Here is a 25,782-nt window from a genome sequence, read left to right on the forward strand (position 1 = left end):
GTGTGTGTGTGTGTGTGTGTGTGCGTGTGTTTACCCGAAGGGAAACATAGTACAATAGTCTGCACCAAATTTCATAGCAATACAATAGTTAAGGCACTGGAATGATCGTGGTTAAGAAACTAATGTTGATTGTTTGCTGGAAACAGGAAAGAAAAGTCTACTGTGTTTAAGTCAGATTTTTTTGTTGACCCATCCATCTATCACCTCCAACAGCTATTATATTCATTATGGCTGCTGTTAGAGAGCTTCGCCACTTGAATGTTAGTCTGGATCAACGGAAGTACATTTCCAGGATATTTGCCTGACATGCTGGTCCCTCACCTTCTGCTATCTGTGTATTGCTGTTCTCAAACTACAAGGCCTGCTTGTTTTTTTTCAAGGATTGATTGTAAAGATTTACAATGAATGTGTTAACGTCGTTTATTATATAACTTGGACGTTTTGGGACCGGTTTGTTAGGATTGCTATGGATGAAGTACACACAGCAAATTACTTTTAACCATGTATCCAGCTAATTTAAATAGCTCACTTTACTGTATTGTGTAACTTCATTTAATATTGTATGTGGCGTTAGTTTTGCGGGGTGCAACTGTTCTACTACAACAAGTTCTTCCCCAAGACAATTTTGCCAAGCCACTGTTGCAGTGGCAACAACCAGCATTTTTCTCCAATCCCAGAATGTTTGTGTGGCCTAAACCAGAACTTACTCCCCACCGCTGTGGAGGTCTGGCAATGCAAGACTACTTAAATGTAAAATTATGTCGTTTTGGGCAGGAAATTATGTGGTTTTTGGACAAACAACTGATACTGCACTTCTCTTGGGTTAAAAGACATCCAGAACTCCAAAAAGCTAGATGCAAAGAATTTGCTTGAGTGATACATTTTCATCCCCATTCATCTATTAACCACTCTGTCCATTTTTTTTCCCCCATATTGTTATGCAGCCAAAGTTTCTCCTTCAACTTAGTAAGCCATTCTATCAAGCACAAGGTGAACCCCGCTTTTTAAGCATTCACCCCCCAAAACACAGCAGCCATTCGTAAACAGCAAATGCCAGCCTAATTGCTTCGGTGACTTATCGGACACAGGGTGTGCATCCCAATGAATGGCCTGTAATAGCATCTTCAGATTTATTATATATCACAGACGCTGCTGTATTCGAGAATGATCCGTCTTTTTCGAAAAGGACAGCTGGCTGGCATGAATGCCCAGAGCGGTATGATGAGCGGACGTGCAGAAGCACAAGTGATTCCTTTGTCTTATTTTTAACACTCCCTGCTCTACTCAACCATTTCCTTTTAATTCGTCACCTCTTACTGTTTTCTGTCTCCGCGTTGTTCGTCTCTCTTCTTGTCAATGTTCTTTTGTTTGTATCCTTTTTTCTTAGGAATTGTCCTATTAATGTTTTTGTTTTCATGGACACATTCACATATTCCTACTCATTTTTATTCAAATTTTTGTCTTTGTTTTGACGGGCTGTGATGTGGTGTTGCCTTGGTCAAGAGATTTTTTTTTTCTTTCTTTTTTGTCAGGCAAAGATTTGTTGGAAGGGACACGGAGGGAAGTTTATTTTTGGACAGACTGCCGGTCCACGTTTGAGTGTTTGGACAGTGCAAATGTGTGGTTTGGCGTAACAAGCCAATTTTAGCAGCGCTGGGGTCAGTGTCAAATTTCCTCTTCGGCTGCTTGCTATCATTCCTGTTGTGTGCTCTTGCTCACTCACTGATTTCACTCTTAGAGCTGGTGAAGGCATTTAGGCAAACCAAAGTGACAGCTGACTTCAACTCTAATCATATTAAACTGACCACACAAGATTGCTCTCAGCTATGAGAAATTTCCTGTCTGCATCTCTGTTTTCTTGTTTTTCTTGTTTTTGTATTTTCTTGTCTTTCCTCCTGTCTCCACTTCATAGAAGTATACCAATCCATGACTCACTGACTGACTCATTCATTAACATGCGTGCCAGCCATGTGTGGGCAATGTAATTAAATAAATAGTAAAATAGTTATGATCCCTTGAATGAAGTCCGGAATTCATAAAAGACTTGACTTTTTGTCTGAACCAAGAGGAACATCTGATGATATAACTGGAATTTGAAAACCTTCCAGCTAACAAACAACCTGTGGGTTGATATAATAAAAATGCAGAGTTTTTTTCCTATGTTTCTTTGTTTATTTATTTGACATGGACAATGCACAGCTCCGTACCAGTGTTAACTATACGCTAATATTCATCTGTAGTACCTGAGCAGGAAACAGAGAATAACATATCTGTCAAAATCAAAAGGGTAATTCTAACACTGTAGTATCACAATGCCAACACAGTAGTAAAAGACAACAATCAAATTTCACAGTATTAAAACTCGCCCACTACAACAACACAATATAAAAACACTACTTAAACAACAAGAACCACAACACAGAGCCAACACCAACAATACAAATTCACAACATTAAAACACCACAACTATAGAACCAGTAATAAAATCACAACATTAAGACACCACTAAAACCGAACTTCACTGCATTAAGATTGGCGGTTTAGGTTTATGATTGATGGGAGCATGATTGGGTTGATTTTAACCATGATTTCATTTTCATTTTCTTTCATTTAAAACCAACAAATTTGTTCCATTCTCTGATCTCGCTTGGTACTGAGTTCCAATAATGTGTGGCTCCAACAGAGAAGACTGATCTGCCCAACTAGGTAGATGTGTGCTTTACTGCACAGTCACCTCTATTGGTCGTCCTAGTTCTCATCCCAGTGCCTGAAAGCAGTGACACAAACTCATTTAATGGAGAAGCGGCCAAATTATTGATTGCATTATAGACTAGACTAACATCAGGAAGAAACTGTCAAAGGTCATGAGACTATGTCTTCGGATTATGTTACAATGATGCTAACTTGATGGCATTTTGTCCAATGCCTTGACTGTTTATTTACAAAGTGTTGACAGCCTTTTGTCCCATACAATCCATACAGTTCTTTAGTGAGTACATTTTTAACACAAGTTTGGCAACCTGAGAAGTGAATTGCCTTTTTCTTTTTGAACGATTCAATTAACAAAGTAAACTAACTCAAGCATTTTCCTAGTTCTATTTCATATCACGCAGTTAGACTTATCTGGTTAATCTACAATGAATAGAGAAGGATGGTTACATGATAGGTCTGCTTGTTGGAAATAACAGGGTGCCATGCCTCTCTCATTTTGCATTCAATCACAACAATGGATGCAGAAACTGTCTCTTGTACATTTCTCTAACAGGAATCCTGAATGCCACTGAAATGTGTTTAAGAATTCTTTGTCCAATAAAATTCATTCACACCTCTGTGTCGTGCAACAAGGGAGCCAACATGGAATCTTCTGTTACTGTCATCCTTTGCTAGAAAGTAAATGTTGGATATGTGGACGTGGATATGTGCAGATACACTACCAGAAAGTTATAACATACGCCATGATTACCTTGCTCTTCAGTTGATTTTGGCACTGAGGAAAACCAACAAAAAAAGCCTCCCTTGTCTCTCACGATATCTGTCTTTTTAGATGCCAATCTGTACTGAAAATGTGTGCATCGGCTCTGTGATGGTGCCCAACCAGCAGGCCCGCAAACCAGACGAGGTCAGAACCAAAGAGGAGCTCCTTCCACTGGCTACTGACTTCCTAGACCAGTACTACAGCTCCATCAAAAGGTAAGTCCGGCCTGTAACATCTGCACTGTTGAGAGTTGGACCTCAAAAAGGCTTAACGCTAAATACAAATCCCATTGGTTTTTTCCATGAGGATTTTGATTATCAGCCATCATGTCTTAACTATCTGAGCTAGATTGACAACGAGCTGTAAAAGCTAGAAGTATGTTTGAAATCAACCTTGTGTCAAGGAAAACATGTTTTATTTGGGATCTTTTGGATAAATACTACACTACCCACAATCTTAAGCGTAACAGCAACCTCTCTGATTGATCCAACTGGCTTTTGCCATGGAAGTGTTTTACCGTACCCGCAAACCTGTGAACAACTAGAGCGAGCTTCTACCATTGATGATAGTTTCTATACACAGTCTTGCACTTTTGCCTTTTTTGCCCCTTTGTTTGCGGCAAATAAAATTGTTTGTGGTCATGATTCCTCTTGTAGCTGGTGTGCTTGGTTCCAGACGTAAAACTCTTTATATAAGCAGTTTCTGAAACGTCAAAACAATTGAATCCGAAACCAGAGCTGTTAAAGAAGTGGGCATGTAGAGCTAAAGAACATGTTAGGTAACACTGAGCTGTACAGTGAGACAAAAAAGTTAAAGAAGATTGTGCTAGTGTTAGCATAATTGGTATTATAGAATAAGCTATGTGGTTCCTTTTTAGCCAGATATGCATGTAGTAGATGCTAAAATGGCTAATTAGCGTTAGCTAGTTAGTCTGGTGCACCAGGGTAACTTAATTTCCCTCTGTAGCATAAAATAAATAGGCAAAGAGTACAAGAATATTTTACTTGAATAAAAGTGCTGTTAAATTGAATACATTTTACTTAAGTACAAGTCAAATTACTATAAAGATTTTCTTAGATAAAAGTAAAAGATGGTCAGCAAAAATGTACTCTGAGAAAACGTTACTGCGTCACATTTTGAAAAGGGAAGGGGAAAACCAGGTGTAACTGTCCTGTTAATGCTGTAAAAAAGGTGCACACGTTAATTCTGCCTCAAATGGACATTTCTTGTTTTTTAGTTTATTTATGTTTTTAATTTTCTCATTTATATGCCAAGCTGATTTTTGGATGTGAGGGCAAATTGGCGAGGCCATCGGTAAACAAAGCTTGTATCCATTTTTTAAAGATATTTTAACAGAAGACATGACTACAGAACCACACGAGATCCTTGCAAAATATGCTAATTGACATACAGTAGGCCTACCTGTTGTGTTGTACTGTAGCCAACATGTTCTCTTAATGTATTGTGCCTGTGGAACTGTCCTGCAAACAGGTATGGCTCTAAGGCGCATGTGGACCGGCTGGAGGAGGTGACCAAGGAGATTGAAGCATCAGGAACTTACCAGCTGAAAGACACTGAACTGATTTATGGAGCCAAGCATGCATGGAGGAATGCTGCCCGATGCGTAGGGAGGATCCAGTGGTCCAAACTACAGGTAAAATACACTATGCCTAAAATTATAGCATGGGGCTGTTAATGCTTTGCACCCTTTACATGCTGTTTTTACCAACATTTCCACTTTTGCATAATATCCAAGATGCTACATAGTATGAGAGTTGTGGTTCAGTCATTTGTTTGTCACAGATCAGCTTACATACTGTATTTATAATATTTGTGGATTTAAAGCAGTTCACTGTGTATAAACCTGGTTTTGAGGTTTCAAATGTTATGTTTTCTCTCCAGGTTTTTGATGCTAGAGACTGCACAACAGCTCATGGAATGTACAACTACATTTGTAACCACATCAAGTACGCTACCAACAAAGGCAACCTGAGGTAAGCACGCACGCACGCATGCACACACACACTGCCAACTATATCTAGTCTTGTTTTCCTTATGTTGTTTCCTATGTTCAACTCCACTCTTCTTCCTTCAACTAGACTGTTCATCTCTCCATCTGTTGCTCCATGTATCTCATCACTCGTCTCCATCTCTGACAACCCTGACTTGACCCCCTGTCCCATCTGTCAGCATGTTCTTTGTCTCTTAATGCTGTATCTGACACAATCTGCTGCCTGTCTGTCTATCAGTGTCTCATTGCCCTGTTGGTGAGGCGGCGGACCTTGCTAACAAGCAGTCATTTGTCAGACCTGCACAGCGCTCGCTCACTTTCTGCCAAGTCTTAATCACATGTGACACCTTATATTTACTTCTTGGATGATGGATGGCTTCTGACTCATTATTACACTTAGCCTGGCCTCGGAAGGACAGCTCGGATACACATGTTGATAAGAGAGAGCCAACACAACATCCTCTCTCAGACTGGCTCGCTTTAATATAAATAGACACATAAATAAACGTATAGTGCTATTGCAACATGTTGCAATAGTTTTGGAATCATTTTGCTTATTCAAAACCACCTGCCAATATTAGAAAATATAAATATACTAAAAGGAAAGGTTCTAAAATTATCTTTTTAAAACAACAAGAACAGATGAGTCAGTTACTTATGTGGTGGATTTCATGGTAAAAAAAATCTGTTATGTTAAAATGTGTAAAAATGATATTGGATTTCCCTTTTAAATAGACTGATGATATAATCTGTACACTTTATCTTCAGGCACTTTTTTTTATGAAAGGTTTTAAAGAATGGTTTAATCAATTATTTACCAAGCCTTTATAGTTAGAGTGATCCATAAGTCATTAGTGATAAGAACAATGTTTGGTTTCCAGGTTGTGACAATTTACATTGGCTGGTATATATCCTTACTATTTTATAATAATGCAGTTATATATGTTTTTTAATCAATTAGTAAGTGTGCATGGGTTTAAAATTATTTTAATAAGCCATCAAGACTGCAGACCCAGCTGTCAGACATAAGGAGTCACAGGAGGGTTTTGGGGTTTATTTACCTAAAAACGAACCAAACAATTTACAAAATAGTTAACAAAATTCCATAAACATTTATGGTAGCATAAAAGTGGTCAGCCAAACAGAACTTATCTGAGGCAATGCTATATAAAGGCAAACATATATTATATACATACAGTATATATACTGGCTGATCGGACCCTTTGTGAAAGAGGTAACGCAAATACAAACACTACCAACTAAACTACTAATGAAACAAAACAGCACAATTAGTCTAAAGTATAAATATTTTAGCATATATCCAAAAAGCTCCAACAAACTAATAAAGCTACTATAAAGAAAGAAAGAATATCTCTAAACTACAGATCCCAATAGCCCCATGATGTGACGGGCACCTGCTTTAGGGGGCACATCTTTTGCTCCGGCTTACTGTTGCCTCCAGCAGCAGTACCCTCAGCACGGGTTGATGTGAATTAGCTGTGTGCAGCCATCACATCAACCAACAGTTTCTAAATCATATTTTGACCACAAGTGGACAGATTAATATGAAACTTGTCATTTGTGTTTAAAGTCTGATTGCACCGACTGTTTTACATATTACAGCTGATTTTGGAAGCCAGACTGGAGACTCTTTCTACCACATGTAGACTGCTAGCACAACTGGCCCAGATTTACACCAGCTGTTCTCCCTCCTCAATGACTTAAAACCAGCTTAGTAGTATTAACACTTTTACCCAGTCATGGCATTAAAACCTTGCTATGAGTCTTCTCACATAGCATAATTGAAAACGCCTTTGGGTGGATTAATGCCAACTATCTGTTAGCAATCTTGTTGATTAATGTACTTAAATAATTATACACCATATGATGCTAATTATTAACAGATATCATCATGCTATTGATCTAAGATATTGCTATGGCAAACTTACAGGTATCTAGTAGTATTATTATAAATGTTTATTTCAGAATAGGAGATGATAACTAAAGCTAGGACATATGTTGATGTTGTAAGTATCTACATTACACATTATTGACACGCTTTTTTTGGTTATCCTTTTTTATTTTGTTTATTCAGGTCGGCTATCACCATATTTCCTCAGAGGATAGATGGCAAACATGACTTTCGTGTATGGAACTGTCAGCTGATTCGTTATGCTGGCTACAAGCAGCCTGATGGACAAATCCACGGAGACCCTGCTAATGTTGAATTTACAGAGGTACACAAGATGAGCCGTATATTTAAGTCATTGTGCCAAAGATGCAAAAACTCACTTTGAAGGAAATGTCCCGTTTGCAGCTCACATGTTGCTTTTTGTCACCAGATCTGCATGCAGCTGGGATGGAAAGCTCCGAAGGGTCGTTTTGATGTTCTGCCCCTCCTGCTGCAAGCCAATGGAAATGACCCTGAGCTGTTTGAAATTCCTGAAGACCTCATCCTGGAGGTGCCAATCACACACCCAAAGTGAGTTATGTCTTCCTTCTTAAGCATGCATGACATATACAGAATATATCAAAACAAGAACAGAGGGGGCTCCACACACAAAAAAAAACACCCACTCACACATCTCTTAACAACACTTCTTAAAGAATGGGGTATTAGCTAAGAAGTCTGATTGGGTCATTGTTACATTCCAGCTGTGTTAAATGTTTGCATGCATTGCGTTGCAATGCATTATCTGTTGCTATGCCAGCTTTTGTGGTAACCATGGGGCTTGTTAGTGAAGTTTCAAGCTTCTTCTTGTTTTGTATTCATATTTGTTTCTTTTACCTTTTAAGAAAGCCTTTCTCACATTGGTTTATACTGTACAAATGACATAATGCCCTTGAGGTCAAATGCTGCTGTCTCTAATACCCATAATTACAGTAAAATATGGGGTTTTACAGCTTGTCTTTACACGTATATATGCCCAAAGAGCTATCACTACATCTCTACACGCTACAGAGAGCATTTCAGAATCCCTTGACACACTGATCTCCCTGCCAGGTTTTCCCAATAATTGGCATCTCTTGCTCCATACCCTGCATCAACTGAACCTCACAGCATCTTGGCACAGGCCGCGACCACCAACAGCACCTCATCATTACAAGAGATTAGATCCATCTCAGCAAATAATACACTGAAAGCAATGTTAGCAATCCCCCTAGAGGGTGCAAGGGGTGGGTGGTGGGAGATAGATTGAGGTCCTGTCTGCTCTGTCCAGCACTGAAAAGCTGTCAAGAGTGTTTTCTTTGTGTTAATGTTGGTTTTGGCGGCACATTTTTTGTGTGATATGTGTCTCGGGAAATAAACACATCTGCTCATAAAGACAGCCACAAATTATTATAGTTAATGACTGTGAATATTGCAAATGTTGGACATTTACCTGTCTGCAGTAGGGAGCATAGTGTAGCTGAATTAGCTGCAGTTCCCACCTGTCATTCCCCTTTTTGCTCTGCCCAGGTACGAGTGGTTTAAAGACCTGGACCTAAAGTGGTATGGTCTCCCGGCGGTCTCCAACATGCTGCTGGAGATCGGTGGTTTGGAGTTCACTGGCTGCCCCTTCAGTGGCTGGTACATGGGCACAGAGATTGGCGTGAGGGACTTCTGTGACAGCTCACGCTACAACCTTCTGGAGGTAGTGTGTTGTTCTAAAATACAAAGTCATGTTCCATTGGAAAAAGGGGGGGGGGGGGGGGGGGGTGGAAGAATAAAAAACAAAGATTGGCTGACACATTGCGAGCACGTGTTGTTTCACCAAATGATCCAATCAGTATGCCATTCTTCTTCTAATTGTCCACCAGGAAAAGGCTGATTAACTGCACTCCCTTGCGCTTTTCACATAAATTACATTTTGTTATTTATTATTGTTATTTGCCAATGTATATTTATTTCTCCATCATTTATTTAAGCAATCATATGATGTATGTATTTGGAAAGGCAAATGAAATTGAGCTATTCTATAGCAGTGAAATATGGCTTATAATTAGGGTAGCCAGGCTTCTATATTTGCATTTATCCTATTGGACACATAAAAGAGAGTGTTCCACATCTTAAAATCTCAATTTTGAAACACACTGCAGGTATATTTGTCTTCCAAGTGAAGTATAAGAAATTGTGAAAATTAAATTTAGCCACCGAGGCACACGAAAAAGTATAAAGACTGAAGACGTTATCACTTTAATGATACACAGATGTCACAGATGTTGAAGAACATGAAATTAAATTTCTTTTTTTAATCACCTGATGTAAGGTATGAAACATACTTGAACGTCACACATGATTTGATTTCTAAGTTGCCTACCAGTACGGTTACTTTCACATCAGCACTTTCATATTCACGTTACTTTCTATATCTTGCAGGAGGTTGCTAACAGGATGGCCTTAGACACCAGGAAGACTTCCTCCCTTTGGAAAGACAAAGCACTGGTGGAGATCAACATTGCTGTTCTCTACAGCTTCCAGGTTTTTATGTCTTTTTTAAAGGAAAACTGCATATGCAATGTAATTGATTGAAAATATATCATACTTGGTTGTGAAATCACCCCAACTTTGATATAGAATACCACATTTTCAAACTTTGATGCTATCACTACTATACTTTACTATTGTAATTACTAAAGTGTGTGCAAACATGAACTCTTTGTTTGTGTATTCTATTGTTAGTCATGCAAAGTGACCATAGTAGACCATCACTCAGCCACAGAGTCCTTCATGAAGCACATGGAGAATGAGTACCGGGTACGAGGAGGCTGTCCTGGAGACTGGGTGTGGATTGTGCCTCCCATGTCAGGGAGTATCACACCAGTTTTCCACCAAGAAATGCTCAATTACCGCCTCACTCCTTCCTTTGAGTACCAGGTGAGAGGGAGGTATAAACAGTGGTGGGATGTAACTAAGTACATTTGCTCCAGTACTGTACTTAAGAAAAAATGTCCGTTACTTGTACTTCTTTTTTTTCATGCCGCTTCCTACTTGTACTACTCTACATCTCAGAGAGAAATATTGTACTTTGCACTCCACCTCATTACTAAGACAGCTTTCGTTACTGATTACTACTTTTGCACACAAAACGGACATAGTTTATATAAATACAACGTTTTCTCATAAATTAAACTACCCAACAATACAACAGCCTACAAGTCCAGCGGACATGATTAGACCATGAAACACAGAAGTGTTTAGAGCATTTCCAGTTTCTAAAATGTGAGGATGTTTCCGCATTGAGTACTTTTACTGTTAATACTTTAAGTACATTGTCCTGATGATACTTACATACTTTTACTTAAGTACTATTTTGTGCTTACAGTGCTTTATAGCTTGAGCTTTTCCCTCAGGGTGAATTCACCATAAAACAGGGAAATAACTTCTGCACTGACATTAGCTTTAAAAGTCCACAACATATGTAGATATACACTACACACTGGTTACCGGGTTATATATTTAAAGGAAGTCATTAAGGTAAATTAAAGTTGGAAATCATTACCGGGTAGTACAAGTAGACCAGGCATGTTAAAAAGGAAAATGTGTACATCAAATTTTTAATACCAAGTCACTCCTCAAATACACTGAGTATCACAGATGATGTCTCAATATCTCAAAAGGAATGTTTACCTTATACAAAGACAACCGCTGAACTTGAATTTCTCGTCCCATATGCAAAAGCCGGATCCCTGGAATACCCATGTGTGGAAAGGAATCAATGGGACGCCCACAAAGAAAAGGGCCATCGGATTTAAGAAGCTTGCCAAGTGAGTGTGTTGTCACACAGAAATATTGGAAAAAAGCAATTCTTAGTTTTGTTAAATGTGTGATTTGTTTGTCTTATTATCTTCTTCCTGCATTTATGGTGTCAAGGTTAAATTTGCAGAATGAAATGTCACAGATAATTTACGGTTGGATGTGTAAAGACACAGGGAAAGGAAGCTGGTGTACTCAGCGGTGAAATTTATTCAATCAACCCCTCAGGGAGTAATCAAAGTTTTGTCAGTGTTTTGTCTGTGAATGCATGCACTTGTGCACGCTTATGTTCTGCATTTAATAATGTTGCCTCAAGGAGATGATAAGCTAAGTAATCACAATCGTCATTCATCCCCTACCTTGACATATTCTGAAGTGAACCGCACTACCCTTAATGACAAATGTTTTATCAACATGTCAACATGAAGGAATCTTCTGGTCATGGCTGAGGATTAAATGTGGCAAACTGTTCGCTCCAATTAATGGTTTTTGGTTGATTTAATAGGTTGTCCTGTGTTTTTCTGTGCATCTCATTCTTACTGTCCCCCTCTTTGCCTCTGCAGGGCTGTGAAGTTTTCAGCCAAGCTCATGGGCCAGGCCATGGCCAAGAGAGTGAAAGCCACCATACTGTTTGCCACAGAGACGGGCAAATCGCAAGATTATGCGAAAACTCTCTGTGAAATCTTCAAGCACGCTTTTGACGCAAAGGTACGCTTGCTCCTACCTTGCATCATCTTATCTGAAAGTTGGACACGAGTGTCATTGTGCCGATGTCTAATTGAAAAAAGCAGGAATTCAAAGACCTCATTCCTAGACCTCCCCCTCTGTCGCTCGGGGGCTGACGAAGCCAAGCAGATGCCAGCTGAGTACAGGCGATGAGAGGGTAGAAGACGAAGAAAGTGTGTCTTTTGTCACATTTGTCTTCTTCTCTCATGCAGTAAAGTGCCGCGGGTCAAAGGCAAGATTTAACCACCGAAGCGTTGAGCAGTGCAGTAGATTAAGACAAGATCCTGAAGCACCCCTTGCTGTACAAATCGGTTTAGAAAAAATAGAGAAAAAAAATGCTAAACATGCTGCTCTCAATCATACACTGCATGCTTTTGCTCCAGGTCATTTCTTATTTCCCAGTGTGATCAATCATACAAGAAGAGATTTGTGCATGCAAGTGTGTGGATGTGTCTCTGAGAGTGGATGTCTGTAGATGGATAGCAGGGTTGATGCAAGCGCCCGGGGCAAATCTACGTTGTCTTGGGGCTAAAGCCTGTTTCCTCTTCGTGTGTGTGTGTGTGTGTGTGTGTGTGTGTGTGTGTGTGTGTGTGTGTGTGTGTGTGTGTGTGTGTGTGTGTGTGTGTGCCAGCCACAAGTGAGTCCGGTGGCAGACAAAGGCGTTCACGTTGAGTGTTATGCATCATGGATGCTTGTTATGTGGCAGCAGCATATTATCTTGTTAGAAGCATGGACCAACCTCCTCCTCTGCCAACGGCTGTGTTCAGCCTTAATTTACATGCTCAAGTCATCTGTGGTGTGGGGTGCGTGTCTCTGAGAGCAGGATTACGACTACAGCATGTAAGAGAAGGCTAATATTCACTCTGCATGTTGTTCTTTTTTGTGATCCTTGCAGGTTATGTCAATGGATGAATATGATATGGTGGACCTGGAGCATGAGACACTGGTGTTAGTGGTGACCAGCACTTTCGGCAATGGTGATCCACCTGAAAATGGAGAGGTATGTACAGTATTTTATATATCAACAACTGCAGTTAATTAAGCGCAGGGCAGATGCACAGATTACTAACAGCCCTCATTTGGTTACTTTAGAAATTTGGAGCTGCCTTGATGGAGATGCGCCACCCAACATCCAACACAGAAGATAGAAAGTGAGTTAAATCCATCAACCTGCCTGTCTTTGTGCATTTCAGTTATCATCTTTTTCCTTGAGTTTTTTTATATTCTTGCATCCCATTTCTTTGCTTCTGCCCCCTGTCCAGGAGCTACAAGGTGCGTTTCAACAGCGTGTCCTCCTACTCTGACACTCGCAAGTCGTCCAGCGACGAACCTGAAGCCAAGATTAACTTTGAGAGCACCGGAGCTCTCGCCAATGTCAGGTGAACAAAACAAAATTAGAGAAACCCGTCTTAAACATTCTGAAGGAAATACTTGACCGAATGATATCCTACACCGAGTTCAGAGTTGTTTATCTCTGGTGGGGAAATTTAATTTGCAGTTGGAGGTACAAAAAAACAACAACATAATAAACAAGGCATAAGATATCTTAGCAGAACACAACAACAGATTACATAAGAGCAATTTCATCACTTGTCAAATAATATCCCTTGAGGTTATCTGGAAAAGGGATTTCCTAAAGTGTCTGAGAAGGCCCGAGTGACACTAATAAAAATGCAGAGCAGTAAGTTAAACTGTGTTTTTTTGCAGGTTAAAAGATGTCAACATTTATTTGAAAATAGACTAACACATTTAATTGCAGTGGACAATTTGCTGACCTGTTCAAGAAGAGGAGACTAAATCAACTGCTAAAATGTTTCCCAAAGTTGAAGTGAGTGAACTGCAATGCAGGGTGATGGCCTTTCTGCTATAAATTCTCTATCTGCCTTCTAACCAAAAGCACACAGTTGGTGATATTTGAAAAAGCAAGCTTCTCATGTGGACTAGGTGGCAGTGCTTTCCAAATGTGTGTTTCTGTTGTGCTTTTTTAAGACCATTTTTTTTAACTGCCTCTTCATGTCTGTCTGTTTTGTTGTATATGTGCACATGTGTCTGTGGGTGTGCGCGTGTGTGTGTGTGTGTGACTCTGTTTAGGTTCTCAGTGTTTGGCCTTGGCTCCAGGGCCTACCCACACTTCTGCGCCTTTGCCCACGCTGTGGACACGCTGTTTGAAGAGCTGGGAGGGGAGCGGATCCTACGCATGGGGGAAGGAGATGAGCTGTGTGGCCAGGAGGAGTCATTCAGAACCTGGGCCAAGAAGGTTTTTAAGGTCTGTTGTTTTTTAGATTTATTTATTTGATTTGGACAATGCACATAAATCAACATTTTATGTAAATGCGCCAGTGTTAGCCAGTCGGCTAATTTTCAATTTTCTTGGGCACTTTGGGATTGTTGTAGTTCATCTTGTCAATCAAAATGGAGTGGTGTGCTTGGAATGGGCACACCATGCACACCTTGTTATCTGTACAACCACAACAGCATGAATTAAATCAGAAACCCTCTCACCCCTTCAAAACCACGGGTGGAGGACGTTCTCTGATCATTTACTTAAAAGCAAAACCACACTGTAGAAAACAAGAAAAAATCCTGTATTTGGAAAAAATACTTAAGTAAAAAAACAAACGTATTAGCATAAAAATGTACTTAAAGTAAATTGAGTAAAAGTACGCACTAAGTACTAATTTCAGATTAATGATTATTATATAATTGGATTACAATATAAATGTACTGTATAGTCATTAATACTGCAGCTATTAAATGTAAAAAGTACAATACATTTATTAGACTAGTATTGTATTGGAACAATACAGTAACCAAATTATGTCATAATTTAAGTAAAGTATGAGTACCTCACAGTTGTACTTTAGTACAGAACATGAGTGAATTTACTTAATACAACCTCAACAGTTAAGGTAGCATTGAAGGTGTCAACATGACCTTGCTGGTAGAGGCTTTGCTGCTTAGAGTGCAAGAGATCATTTTCCAAATCTTTTGTTATTCCTGTTTTGGTGTGAAGGGGCGTTTTTTGAATAATGGTCCTGATCTTTCCGATGGTCATGTCGTTACATGTGAAGGCGGCCTGTGACGTGTTCTGTGTTGGCGATGATGTGAACATCGAGAAGGCCAACAACTCCTTGATCAGCAACGACCGCAGCTGGAAGAAGAGCAAGTTCCGTCTGACGTACACAGCCGAGGCCCCGGCCCTCACAGAAGGTAAATACCAAGTGATGAGTGAAAAGTTGATGGCGTCTTGATGTTAAAAGGATAAATAAGTGCTCAAAAGCACTACAGCATAAATTGGCCATAGTGCATCTGCGGAGGGGTGGTAAGGTTATTGATCAATAGCTGAGATTTTTGGCTCTGTTAAGGAATGAGAAACGACAATGCATGGACATTTCATAACCTTGAGTTCTAGTGTCCAAAATATTGGAACAGGTCTGAAATAGACCAGTGGCTCTGTTACCTAATTTGCTTAAATTAATAAGGTAAATTATAGCATTTTATATGAGATATAGAATTTAGTTTGGATGCTGTGTAGCGTGCAAAATAATTAAAGATGATAGAGAAGAATATTGTAAGATGTGGAGCAAAATAAATCAAATAGACCTGAGGCAGCCCTCATTGCTGCTCTGGACTTTGGACCCTTTTAATGTATGCATTGTAAACTACACTTAGTTGCCAGTTTATTAGGTACACCTTGCTTACACCAATACAGTCCTGCAATGAATCCTCCCTTCCTGAAGGTTGTAATGTTTAGGTTTTGGGTTGAAACTGTTTCATAGAAGTGTTGATTTGACTTCATGATAATTTTGAAGATTGCATTTTGTGGTGCTTTCCGATCTGTATTGCATCATACAGAGAGCTTTTTTCAGTTTTTTTCCTTATGTTTTAGATCAGTCACTAAATTAAGTAAATATTTGTGATGTAATTTTGTTTCTGTCTGCCAACAGCTCTTTACAGTATTCACAAGAAGAAAGTGTATGGAGCAAAGCTTCTAGAATCTCAAAACTTGCAAAGTCCCAAATCCAAGTGAGTATATACTGACACATGTGAGCAACTTGTTAAATAATGTTTACATTTTCTACTGCACTCTTCTGTTTTGGTGTGTAAAAGTGGTGCAGAGTAGTTCCCTAAACCTCTGATCTCTTTTATAGTCGCTCCACCATTTTTGTGCGGCTCCACACAAACAACCACGAAAGGCTGAGCTACCAGCCCGGCGACCATCTGGGCATCTTCCCTGGCAACCACGAGGACCTGGTGACAGCTCTCATAGATAAACTGGAGGATGCTCCACCCGTCAATCAAATTGTGAAAGTGGAGTTCCTGGAGGAGAGGACCACTGCCCTAGGTGGGTGATGCCATTAGCAACGTCACACTTCTTTACCAATATCGTAGGCTTGCGACCAGGACTGTTGCTGTGTGAATTCTGGGCAGGATGTCAAAATCCAAACATGAATAAGAAACGTGTAGTATAGGCAATAGACAACGTAAAGTCACACGTAAGCGAGGTATCTATGCCAAGATATGTGTCAGTGAAGCTGCATATTATTATTAACAGGTTTGATGACACTGGGTGCCATCAGTATGAGTTTCACTGCGACTGTGAAGCAAGGTGTTTCTTAAACACAGTATTTGAGCTTAATCAACCTTTACCTTGACATATAAAATCATTCTTGGTGATGGCTTATTGAACTTCCTGCCTTCGTCTAGGAAATGCTTTCTCCCGTCACACCAGAATAGATTGTCTGCATGGATAATGTGTCCCAAGAGTCTTCTGAATTTAGCAAAACTGCACTGAAACTGTTTTTAAGAGTAACTTTTTAATTCAACCCTAAATCTAAAATGTATAAGCATGTATAAGCTTTTTAGGGACCAAATAAATAGTTTGTAATAAACTGTAATAATGTTTTTACTTATTTATTGACAATTATAAGTTATCGTAGAAAGCTTCTGAAATGTGTGTATTAACAGGAAATGAATTCTTGATAACACAGTATAAAATGGGCTTGATCATACATATATAGGCCACTGTATGACATGTGATCACACATGAACAGATCTACACTAACTACACAAACGGCTGCCTGTATGTGGTCGATACAGGCCAGAAAAAAAACAAAACAAAAAGCTAAAAGAAGCAAAGCACTTTGTAGAGTTTAGTGGAACTTCAGAGTTAGGTAATAATTATCTGTGGGTTTATCACCACAAGCGTTTTCATGTTACACGTAGTCATTTGATCTACTGAAATGTAAAATCTGAATTAATGCAGCTTTAACCTTCTTCCTTTCTACAGGTGTAATCAGTAACTGGACAAATGAGACTCGTATCCCTCCCTGCACCATCAACCAGGCCTTCCAGTACTTCCTGGACATCACCACCCCACCGAGCCCTGTGCTGCTGCAGCAGTTTGCTGCTCTGGCAACCAATGACAAACAGAAAAAGAAACTAGAGATCCTCAGTAAGGTAAATTCACTCTTGGCATAAGCATTATTAACACTGACCTTTACAATTATTAAACTGCACTGAGCGCTAAGCTTGGTTGGTGACCAGAGAGACACAGGGGATTTGAGATGTATGTGCGTAGGCTTTATCCAAAAATAAGCTCTCAATTTTTTCTATAGAGCCAAACATATGCAGCTATTTTTTTCACTTTTGATTAGAACATTTTTCAAAGCACAGTTCTCTAAAAAAAGTCACCATGTGTTTTCAGCACAACAATAACCAACACATTCATCACGTTTGTCATCAAAAAGGAGGGAGATCGTTTTCTGTGTCTGAAAGCCAATTTGATGCACTTTGCACTGACGGAAATATGTACAGCAGGAATGAGCTGGCGCCAAATTAAAGCCGTTGATCGTTCCAACCCAGAGCCATTCCCCCCTTGCAGTGCCTCCCACAATTCACTCTCCGTTTTTGTCAATGTGTGGAAAAGGCTGGCTGAGGCCAAGCAGTGACTCATTCTGTATGCTCATGCATCGAATCATTGTCACCGAAGCAAGAAAAGAAGGAAGGCATCTGAATTCAGAAAAAGACACAGTACAGTAGAATCAGTACTGCAGATCATTTTTATTTTTACATGCCCTAAATTTCAAGCCTAGTTACGACTAAAGCCGGGATTTTCAGACTTTTGTAATTATCTTTTCAGTTTTACAAGAATTCAATCAAACAGTCAGTCAAAATCATGTTTGTTTTATTATTGTGTTCTGTTTTGTCCGAAAGAAAAATTGATAAAACAAAAATTAGATTACAAATTACTTTACAATATCTCAAATAAACAAACTATATCAGTCCTTAAAAAGCCCCACAAACCCAACTGTGTATCAAGGTTGGAAAATTCAGGACCAAAAGTACTTTTGTTGTTAGAATTCTGCTGACATACACTGGTTCAAACAGTGGTTCAGACCCAGATGACACTGAACTTCTTAATATGCACTGTGTTGCTTATTAGCAGCTTGAGAACAACTTAAGAGTTGGGAACATATCAAAGTGTTTTAGCCTGGTGGCAATGCTCAAAATTCATCACATCCAAATGTTGATGACAAACAAACAAAAACAGCAGTGAATGGAGAACGGCTCTACTTGTGGGTTCCTCATTTTGGCGGGATGTCCGTTACCTGTGGGCTGTCTTTGTGTTGGCATTTTAAACTCCGGTGGATTTATGAGGACTAGTATGGTCAACTGCTCCTCAGATCTCTGTAGAGTAAATCCAGATAGCTAGTTAGACTATCTGTTCAATCTAGTTTACTATTGCACAACTAAAATAACCTTTGAACGTACACATGTTCCATCAAAACAAGTCCCTTTCCGAGGCTATTTTTCAGAGGCACCATTGCCCCGTGTGGCGCTTAGTGCTGCCAAAGACGATTATGATTGGTTTAAGAAATGTCAATAAACCAGAGCACCTTTTTCTCCTATACCAGAATGCTGTGTGTTACTTTGCTGTCTTAATTAAGAAAACAATTCAACAACTTACCTGAAATCTAATACATATTTTATTCCACCTTGTCTTTCTCTGTGACATCCCAGGGCTTGCAGGAGTATGAGGAGTGGAAGTGGTACAACAATCCAACACTGGTGGAGGTGCTAGAGGAGTTCCCCTCCATCCAGATGTCCTCCACTCTGCTGCTCACTCAGCTGCCCCTGTTGCAGCCTCGCTACTACTCTATCAGCTCCTCTCCAGACCTGTACCCAGGAGAGGTCCACCTCACCGTCGCTGTGGTCTCTTACCGTACCAGAGGTTAGGACCTGCTACTCATTTGGAGCTCTCTGAGCATTAGCTAATGTCTCTCCAAGATTTTTAAAGCTGTGTGGGTTTAGCTGCAGGTGGTTTGGTATTTTCTGCTGACTGCAGGGATGAAGTTTAGTGCTCCCATTAGGCTTTTGAGGGTGTGAAATTGGTCTCTCTTTTTCCCTGGCATTTTGTAAGGCCACTTTCTTGACATTTCAGTAAAACTGCAAAATAAACTCAACCATACCCTGTGGTTTCTAGTAGACTGTATTAAGCAGTAAGTTATTACTTAAAAAGTACTGCTGAGTGCATGTATACTATATATATTTGTGCCTCAGTTCAGTTTATGCCATGGATTAAAGGCACTGTGCTGTGGCTCTTTCAAGGTTGCACTTGAAAAGTCAAATGACTCAGCTTCTCTGAGAACTCTCCTATGGCTCAAAAAAAAATTGATTGGAAGTTATCTTGGAAAGCAAGTGTGCTTCATAGGGCAACCAGACCACGACTGTAATTACAAGAAATATAGCTTTAGAAACACCTCAGGAAGATTTTATATCTGCAAACCGATTTTATTTGGAGATATGGACACACAAATGAGAGAAAACACTGCAGGTATACCAGTCTGTCAGACAGTACGTAAAATGTAGGAGCTAGTCAGGTTTAGATTCTAGTGTTTAGTGTTGGTGCACGGTACATCACAAGGCTCTTATATTTCCACCTATGCAATTAGCATCTATACTCTGTGTTGATACTCTCAGCCTGTCAAGTAGGCAGCAACCATTACCAGATGCTAATGTCACTATTTTCTCTCGCACGTGTAATGTTTACTTGTGCAAACATATTAGTATGATTGTAAAGGCAACGGTTAAATTACTGTAATTTCCCTTTCGAGAGAGCGAGTGAGAAATGGCCCTATTCTTGGAAGCCGTGTTAAAGGGGCCACTCTTCCCGTGTTGGGGAGGTGAAAAGTGAAGAGAAAAAAAAGGTAATGTGCTTCCTTAGTAATGATCATTCCTTTCAGATGGAGCGGGACCTATCCACCATGGAGTGTGTTCGTCGTGGCTCAACAGGATAGAGATGGGAGAGATGGTGCCATGTTTTGTCCGAGGGTAAATTTCACAATGTTTGAATAAGGAATTTTGTAGAATGTTTAGATGAATCAGTAGTGTGGCATGTTAAAAGAAAAGTTTGACATTTTGGGGAAATAAACCAACCTGCCTTCTTGCCAAAAGATTGATACCACTCTCATGTCTGCATGGTATATATCAAGCAGTTAGCTTAGCATAAAGACAGGAAATAGGGAAACAGTTAGCCTTGCGCTGTCCAAAGGAAACATCTGCCCACCATCACTTCTAAATCTCACTAATTAACCCGTTGAATCTAAAACAAAAACGCTAAAATATCAAATCTCCATTTTACCAGGGGTTATGTGCCAGACTATTACTAGGTTGGGACCAGTAACTTCCTGGAGTATCCGCTGGTTGCATACCAAGAAATATCCCCACATTAGAGGATTGTGATTGCTTTAAATAAAAATAAAAATAAAAAGAGACAAGATTTTTTTTTTCCCTTATACCAGATGTTAGCCAGACCAAACTCCTGCACTGAAACAAAACGCTATGGAGATTGGTCTGGCATAGCAAGACTACTGTTCGACAGAGCCAGAGTAGCTGTTTCCAGTCTTTGGCTGTGTCTCATTCCGCATACTTCTGTCAGTATACTGCTAATGTGTACTGCACACTTACTGCCGTAATGCCCCCTTTCGATGGTTAGTATTGTCCCAAAAGGAACGCTTTTGCTAAAACTCTATCAACACTATTAAAATGACCTTTGTCGATCAAAAAAAACAGACAGATGCAGCAACTGTGTGGCCTGTTTCTCGCTTAAAACGTTTTCAGAAACACATTTTGGTAAACCATTTTTAAAAAATGCAAGATCGTATTCCAAACGAGTTGCCATCTGGCCGCCAATAAGCTCGGTTGTGAAATCCAGGAGAAGCGTCAACGTCCCTGGTCCCTCTCCTTTTGGCTTTGTAGTCAAGATGCCGCAGTTTTTTTAATCGGGTCATCCGGGCACTTTCAGTGCACTGACTTTTTGCGTTATCTACGCTATACACTTAAAACTAAGTATTTGAAGTGTGCAAATTATGCTAAGCTACGTTAGCTATGTTATCCTCAACATTACACTTCCGGGATTGCTCCGGTGATGCAGTAAATTCCGCCGGATGAATGTACTTTTGCAAATGCCCGTTACCTTCCGCTTTCTTTGTTTTGTTATTTTAAACTCCCTGTGGATTTATGAGGACCATGGTTAACTGTACCTTAGATATCTGCAAAGTGAATTGAGACAGCTAGCTAGACTATCAGTCCAATCTGAGTTTTCTGTTGTTCGACTAAAACAACCTCTGAAAGTACACGTGTTCCATCAACAAGTCCCTTCCCGAGGCCAATTTGCACAGGCGCTGGTGCTCCGTAAAGCAAGAATAGTTACACACTAACTCTTGGCAAGAAAGCGAATAAGCGTAATTTCTAAAACTATTGCCACAAGTAAATTTCACAAGCTTTGTGATCATTGATATTTTTTTTGTCTATTTAATTACTTTAGGGCACCATCATTCCATCTTCCCAAAGACAACCAAGCACCTTGTATTCTGGTGGGACCAGGAACAGGAATTGCCCCATTCAGAAGCTTCTGGCAACAGAGACTACATGACGGTTGTTTTTTTTCCTCCTTCCTTAGAGCAGGGCTTCTCAACCTGAGGGTCAGAACACCTAATGGGGTCGCAAGATCATTTCTTGGGGTCGCCAAACAGTTGGGAAAAAAAAAAATGAAATAACATATTCTAGACTGGGGAATTGTTTTTACATTACTGTGTAACTTTGGTTAATTTCATATGTTATATTCAGAGCTTCATTTGTAAATCAGGAGGACCTGTAACACAGAAAGGAGTCTGATGGCAGGGTCAGGAGGAGTGAAAAATTCACAAACTCATATATAAGTCCATAGAGCCTGGAGCACTTGGGCAAGGTTGGGGGTTAGTTGCTAAAACTAAACTTATCATTAAAGCCATTGAAGCAAAAGTCCTTTAAAGCAAACCCTTTGTGTATTAATCAGAGCATTATTTTAAAAATCACTCAAAATCAGCAGGGGAAAGGATTGTAAAAATGGCTGTTTCAGTGGTTTGCAGCTCTCTTTCTCTCACTGTCGAGGGGGGTCGCAAACACCAGCCTCATTGTTCTGGGGTTTGTGACTCGAAAAGATTGAGAACCCCTGCCATAGAGATGCACTTTTTATATTGAGCTCTTGCAGTGGATTCTGCTGCACATGTTATCTCTGAAATTTGATGGCTGATTATAAGAATATCCAGGATAAGATGAAACATTTACTGTTCATGTTAAAATACTTTTTTACATTACCTGTCATTTAGCTGATGCTTTTATCACACACGCATTGGTTGATGTATCGCAGTGGGAATACACACCCAGATATCCCACACCAAAGGCATGTGTCATATCCACTGGGCCATCACCACCACAGTGCTGTCGTATGCACCTCTAAGAAAACTATATTATTCCCTGAAATGTAATAATGGAATTCAGATCAAATCCCTGTTAGAGATTTAGATAATACACAAAACAGCAGACTCACTTCTACAACTCTGCCTGTCACCTTTTTAGGAATTAAGTCGTGTCCCATGATCCTGGTGTTTGGTTGTCGGCAGTCTGAGATGGACCACATCTACAAGGAGGAGACCATCCAGGCCAAGAACAAAGAAGCGTTCAAGGAGCTCTACACGGCATATTCCAGAGAACCCGGCAAACCAAAGGTACAAGCGCTAAACTCTCCATAGCTGTAGATGAGTTTGCCTATCACAACTCATTGGACTGCTGTGTGGGTTTGAAATGCAATCACAGAGTAGAGAATAAAACAGCTGTGGGTGTATTCTGAAGTAAGCTCACTCCAATTGACATAAAGTGTTTTCATTTGATGATTTTCTACAGTTGTTTTTCAGGTAAAAAAATTAGCATTTGTTTTGTTTTTACAGGCTTCTTGTTCTGAATGATTCTTGCTTTGTTTACTGTTCTGTTATTTGTAGCAATGATGTTCAATAGCTGAGTTTAAAAAGAGTGAAATATACAGAATGTAGAGTATCTTCTGATTGTTTTACATTGTTTTTCTTTCCTACTTTCTTCCCACTGGACTTCTTCATGCACACTCATCATTCCTTCTCGGTCTCTCCTTTAGAAATATGTACAGGATGTACTGCGTGAGCAGCTGTCAGAGACGGTGTACCAGTGCCTGAGGGAGGAGGGAGGACACATCTATGTGTGCGGGGATGTTACAATGGCTGGGGATGTTCTCAAGACTGTCCAGCAAATCATCAAGCAGCAGGCCAACATGACCCTGGAAGATGCTGGCTTTTTCATCAGCAAGCTGCGGGTAAGAGAGAGGGCAACATCGTCGTCATGATGTTTAGTATGAAACCTTATTGAACAGCTTGGAAGTGATGGTAGTGTCATGGTCACAAGTTGAGCAGTGAAAATAGTGAATATTAAGTGCTCTCCACCATTGCAGATGTGCCCTTAACAGGGCAGCTTTTCCACATGAATGTGTATAACTGAGTGCGGACTGAGCATGGAATAACTGAAAAACAGAAGTTGTGTTGAGTCATTATTTCCTATAAAAATGAAGGTTAAAAAGGCACCCCCACTGGTTTATTTTAATTTGTGAAGTCATGGGTAAAAAGACTATAAAAAGAAGAATGGCCTGAGTTACAAAGCCCCCTATTAACACACTTACCTGTGTAGAATGCAAATGGACTAAAGAGTTTTTTTTTTTTTTTGCAGCATTGTTCAGTGAATTTGTCAAATGCAATGATTGCAGGCATGTAAACACAGTTGGGCTGCCTCTGGTCATCTACAAATGTTTAATCATAATGCACAGTCTAATCACTTCATAGTGTAAGAGTAGATTAAAAAAAACATAATACACAAACCAAAATGATGTACCTCAAATGGAAAGCTCCAAAGTCATTTACTGTTCAACAACATACAAAAAAATCTCCATCTCACGTTTTCTTCCCCTTCTCTCGCTGCTTCCACTATCCCATCGTATCCAGGATGAGAATCGCTACCATGAGGACATCTTTGGGGTCACCCTACGCACCTATGAGGTCACCAACCGGCTTCGTTCAGAGTCCATAGCCTATATTGAGGAGAGCAAAAAGGACTCAGATGAGTAAGTGGTTTGTACCTTTTAATTTCCAGCATTTTCCATTGTCTTTTTGCCAATATGGATGTGTTTAGTAAATTTCATGGCAATATTCTTAGTGTGAGATATCCTGTGTGCAATGTTGACATTTAGGCTTTCACATAGCACAAAAGACAACAGCAGTAAATGTTATAGGAACCTGCCAAGTAGATTTTGACATTTCTAGAAATTAAGATTTTGGGCAATTATTGATTTGTATTAAAGTAAAGTTTGGGGGGTCACCAGAAACTGTAGGACAAATCTTCTGAGTCACAAATATTGGCATCAATTTGTGTCAATCAATTTTAAAATTATTCTATTAGGTCATGAGAGGCATAGCTGTGAAGTGTTGGTCAAGGGACCAAGATTATGTTTTGGGGCATTTTAGGCCTTTATTTCCACAGGACAGATGAAGACATGAAAGGGTCAAACCTGCGGCCGCTGTGTCAAGGAGTAAACCTTCATATTTGTGCGCCTGCCTTACCAACGCAGCTAACCCGGCCACCAGTGACCATTTTCATAGGATGGTGGTGCTACCAATGTTCTGGTTTTCTGGCTGTGCTTTCTCAGTTAGCAAGTATTTTAAAGTATATTTTTAATTATTGTTTCTCTCATGGTGTGAGAGAAAGTATTACCTTATTTATGGAAACAATTTTGCATAACACCAGTACCTAAAATGGAAACCGTAAAATCGTGTTAAAAAGCGTGAAGCCTCATGTGGAGCATTATCTTGACCCCTGCCAATTTGCGTATCAGAAAGGGAGAGGGGCAGAGGACACTATTGTCTTGAAACTGTACAGTGTCTCTGCTTACCTGGATGCAGGGGAACAGTGTGTGAGAATTCTATGATTTTAGCTTAGCATTCAACACAATACAACCACACATCATAGTAAATAAGCTTTTAATGATGAAGGTTCCATGTGTATTTATCTATTTTATTCTAAATTTCTTAGAAAACAGGGGCCTGTTGCACGAAACTAGGATAAGGGATTAAGCCGGGATATCCAAGTTATCCGGGATGAATTTAGCTTGGACTCGGTTGCACGAAACCAGATTGAATTAAGCCCAGCCAAGTAACCATGGAGATTTGTTCTTTGCGGCTAGCCTGGTCCAGAGCAGGCTAACAGCCAGGCTAAGATTAATCCTGGAGTCTCATGTGTCAAATCAGCTGCCGTCTGATCCGAAATAAACGTGTTTAACAGTTATTGCGTTGTCTTCTGCATGTGTTCTGCTTTATTTTTATTAACATGCATTAGCCTACTTGTCACTTTTGTTTTCGCGAGTTTGATTTAAACCCTACTACAGCTGTTTAGATGTTAGAAATGGTTGCACTGGCACCCTGATGCGGAGTGGGACTT

At 39.8% G+C, this 25,782-nt stretch overlaps 1 protein-coding gene across 3 annotated transcripts in view; it reads left to right on the forward strand.

Annotated features, from left to right (window-relative positions):
- nos1 (nitric oxide synthase 1 (neuronal)) overlaps positions 1 to 25,782 on the forward strand; it is a 44,690-nt gene that overhangs the window by 13,139 nt on the left and 5,769 nt on the right. The window contains exons 5-28 of one of the 3 annotated variants that reach the window (XM_032515193.1): positions 3,545 to 3,690; positions 4,967 to 5,129; positions 5,378 to 5,469; positions 7,582 to 7,723; positions 7,829 to 7,968; positions 8,947 to 9,121; positions 9,847 to 9,948; positions 10,150 to 10,344; positions 11,149 to 11,234; positions 11,787 to 11,931; positions 12,845 to 12,949; positions 13,042 to 13,100; positions 13,212 to 13,328; positions 14,041 to 14,215; positions 15,021 to 15,159; positions 15,897 to 15,975; positions 16,101 to 16,294; positions 17,240 to 17,409; positions 18,973 to 19,183; positions 20,196 to 20,283; positions 21,779 to 21,888; positions 22,852 to 23,000; positions 23,420 to 23,614; positions 24,294 to 24,416. In XM_032515193.1, coding sequence (XP_032371084.1) covers positions 3,545 to 3,690; positions 4,967 to 5,129; positions 5,378 to 5,469; positions 7,582 to 7,723; positions 7,829 to 7,968; positions 8,947 to 9,121; positions 9,847 to 9,948; positions 10,150 to 10,344; positions 11,149 to 11,234; positions 11,787 to 11,931; positions 12,845 to 12,949; positions 13,042 to 13,100; positions 13,212 to 13,328; positions 14,041 to 14,215; positions 15,021 to 15,159; positions 15,897 to 15,975; positions 16,101 to 16,294; positions 17,240 to 17,409; positions 18,973 to 19,183; positions 20,196 to 20,283; positions 21,779 to 21,888; positions 22,852 to 23,000; positions 23,420 to 23,614; positions 24,294 to 24,416 — 3,300 coding nt within the window. Of the gene's footprint in view, positions 1 to 3,544; positions 3,691 to 4,966; positions 5,130 to 5,377; positions 5,470 to 7,581; positions 7,724 to 7,828; positions 7,969 to 8,946; positions 9,122 to 9,846; positions 9,949 to 10,149; positions 10,345 to 11,148; positions 11,235 to 11,786; positions 11,932 to 12,844; positions 12,950 to 13,041; positions 13,101 to 13,211; positions 13,329 to 14,040; positions 14,216 to 15,020; positions 15,160 to 15,896; positions 15,976 to 16,100; positions 16,295 to 17,239; positions 17,410 to 18,972; positions 19,184 to 20,195; positions 20,284 to 21,778; positions 21,892 to 21,940; positions 21,946 to 22,850; positions 23,001 to 23,419; positions 23,615 to 24,293; positions 24,417 to 25,782 lie in introns of those variants that run through there. The other 2 variants (XM_032515192.1, XM_032515191.1) reach the window with 2 other exon arrangements.

Source organism: Etheostoma spectabile, chromosome 5 (genome assembly GCF_008692095.1).
Source record: "Etheostoma spectabile isolate EspeVRDwgs_2016 chromosome 5, UIUC_Espe_1.0, whole genome shotgun sequence".
Lineage (NCBI taxonomy): Eukaryota > Metazoa > Chordata > Actinopteri > Perciformes > Percidae > Etheostoma > Etheostoma spectabile.